At 49.2% G+C, this 1,309-nt stretch overlaps 1 protein-coding gene across 1 annotated transcript in view; it reads right to left on the reverse strand.

Annotated features, from left to right (window-relative positions):
• ltbp4 (latent transforming growth factor beta binding protein 4) overlaps nt 1–1,309 on the reverse strand; it is a 36,602-nt gene that overhangs the window by 8,757 nt on the left and 26,536 nt on the right. Inside the window, exons 22-24 of the mRNA XM_008304468.1 lie at nt 762–899; nt 299–664; nt 99–211 (exon numbers count right to left, since the gene is read on the reverse strand). Of these exons, the coding sequence (XP_008302690.1) occupies nt 99–211; nt 299–664; nt 762–899 (617 nt within the window). The remainder of the gene's footprint in view (nt 1–98; nt 212–298; nt 665–761; nt 900–1,309) is intronic.

A 1,309-nucleotide genomic window follows, 5' to 3' on the forward strand; every position in this document is an offset into this window, starting at 1 on the left:
CATTCACTGACCTCAGACTATAAATAAAGTGTCAACTGTAGGCAGATTCTGATATTGGAGTAATGAGCAGAGAGGAATCAGTTGGGTTAGCAGTGAACTTCACCTGCAGCTCCATATAAAGGTGTGATGGTGTTTGTACCTCTGTAGCTGAAGGCTCCGGCTCCAGCGGTGGTGTATCCTCGTCCACTGGGACACAGAGACAGAAACTCGGCTGCAACACACACAAACTCCACCCGTCAAACATCAACCAGCCTCTGAGCTGCACTCTGACGTTGAAGCTTCCTGCCGGGCGTCTCACCTGTGTCTGCTGCTGGACAGGTGTGGTACTGGCAGCCCAGCCCCCAGCCCTCCCCCACCGTGCAGCAGCACTCCTGCTGGCTGGTGTTGGTGGCCAGCAGGCTGCAGGTTCCTCGCTCAGCCAGGTTGTAGTAGCACTCCCTCAGCTCACCTGGTCGGGCTGCAGGGAGAGGAGGAAGCATCGGGGCCAGCTCCACCACGCTGACGTGGAAGGAAGAAGAAGAAGAAGACTGGGGGGACGAGGAGGACGACGAAGAAGAGGAAGAAGAAGATGAAGAGGAAGAGGAGGATGAAGAGGAAGAGGCGGAGGAAGATGAAGAGGAGGCAGAAGACGAGGAGGTGGGATAGTTGGGGACAACCCTTGCATCTGGGGAAAAGAAAAACAGGACATATTTGCACTCTGAGGACATTTATTTGCCCTATAATAACATTTTTGTGCACCGTGACAGTATTTCTTCGCCTACCTGTGGTGCCGACACACCGTCTGGCCGTCGTGTCGAACTCCTCTCCGGCTCGGTCGCATTCGCACATGAAGGATCCCTCCATGTTCTCACACCGAGCAGAACCGCACACGCCCGGCAGAGACACACACTCGTCCTCGTCTGAGACGCACAAAAACATCAGGTCAGTTACTGTAAGTCCCTCTGATCAGTGACTGTATTCACGTCTGCTGTGTGTTTTTACTTAAGGGAGGATATTTAAGAACATTTAGGATATTTAAAAGACACTGTGACGTCGATGTGATGCTGTTTAGACATAATTAGGGGTGTTTAAGTCAAGTGAGGACATTTAAGGGAGTATATTTAAGGACAATAAGACATTTAAGGGAAGTTAGCATAGTTTGGATATTTGAGGTAAATGAGGACACTTAAGGGATTATTTTAAATGACAGTGAGGATATTTAAGGGTAGGAAGGACATTTAGGGGATTATATTTCAGGACAGTAAGACATTTAAAGGACGTGAGGACATTTAAGGGAGTATATTTAAGGGAAGTGAGGATATTTAAGGGA

Source organism: Stegastes partitus, unplaced genomic scaffold (assembly GCF_000690725.1).
Source record: "Stegastes partitus isolate 25-593 unplaced genomic scaffold, Stegastes_partitus-1.0.2 Scaffold2233, whole genome shotgun sequence".
Classification (NCBI taxonomy): Eukaryota; Metazoa; Chordata; class Actinopteri; family Pomacentridae; genus Stegastes; species Stegastes partitus.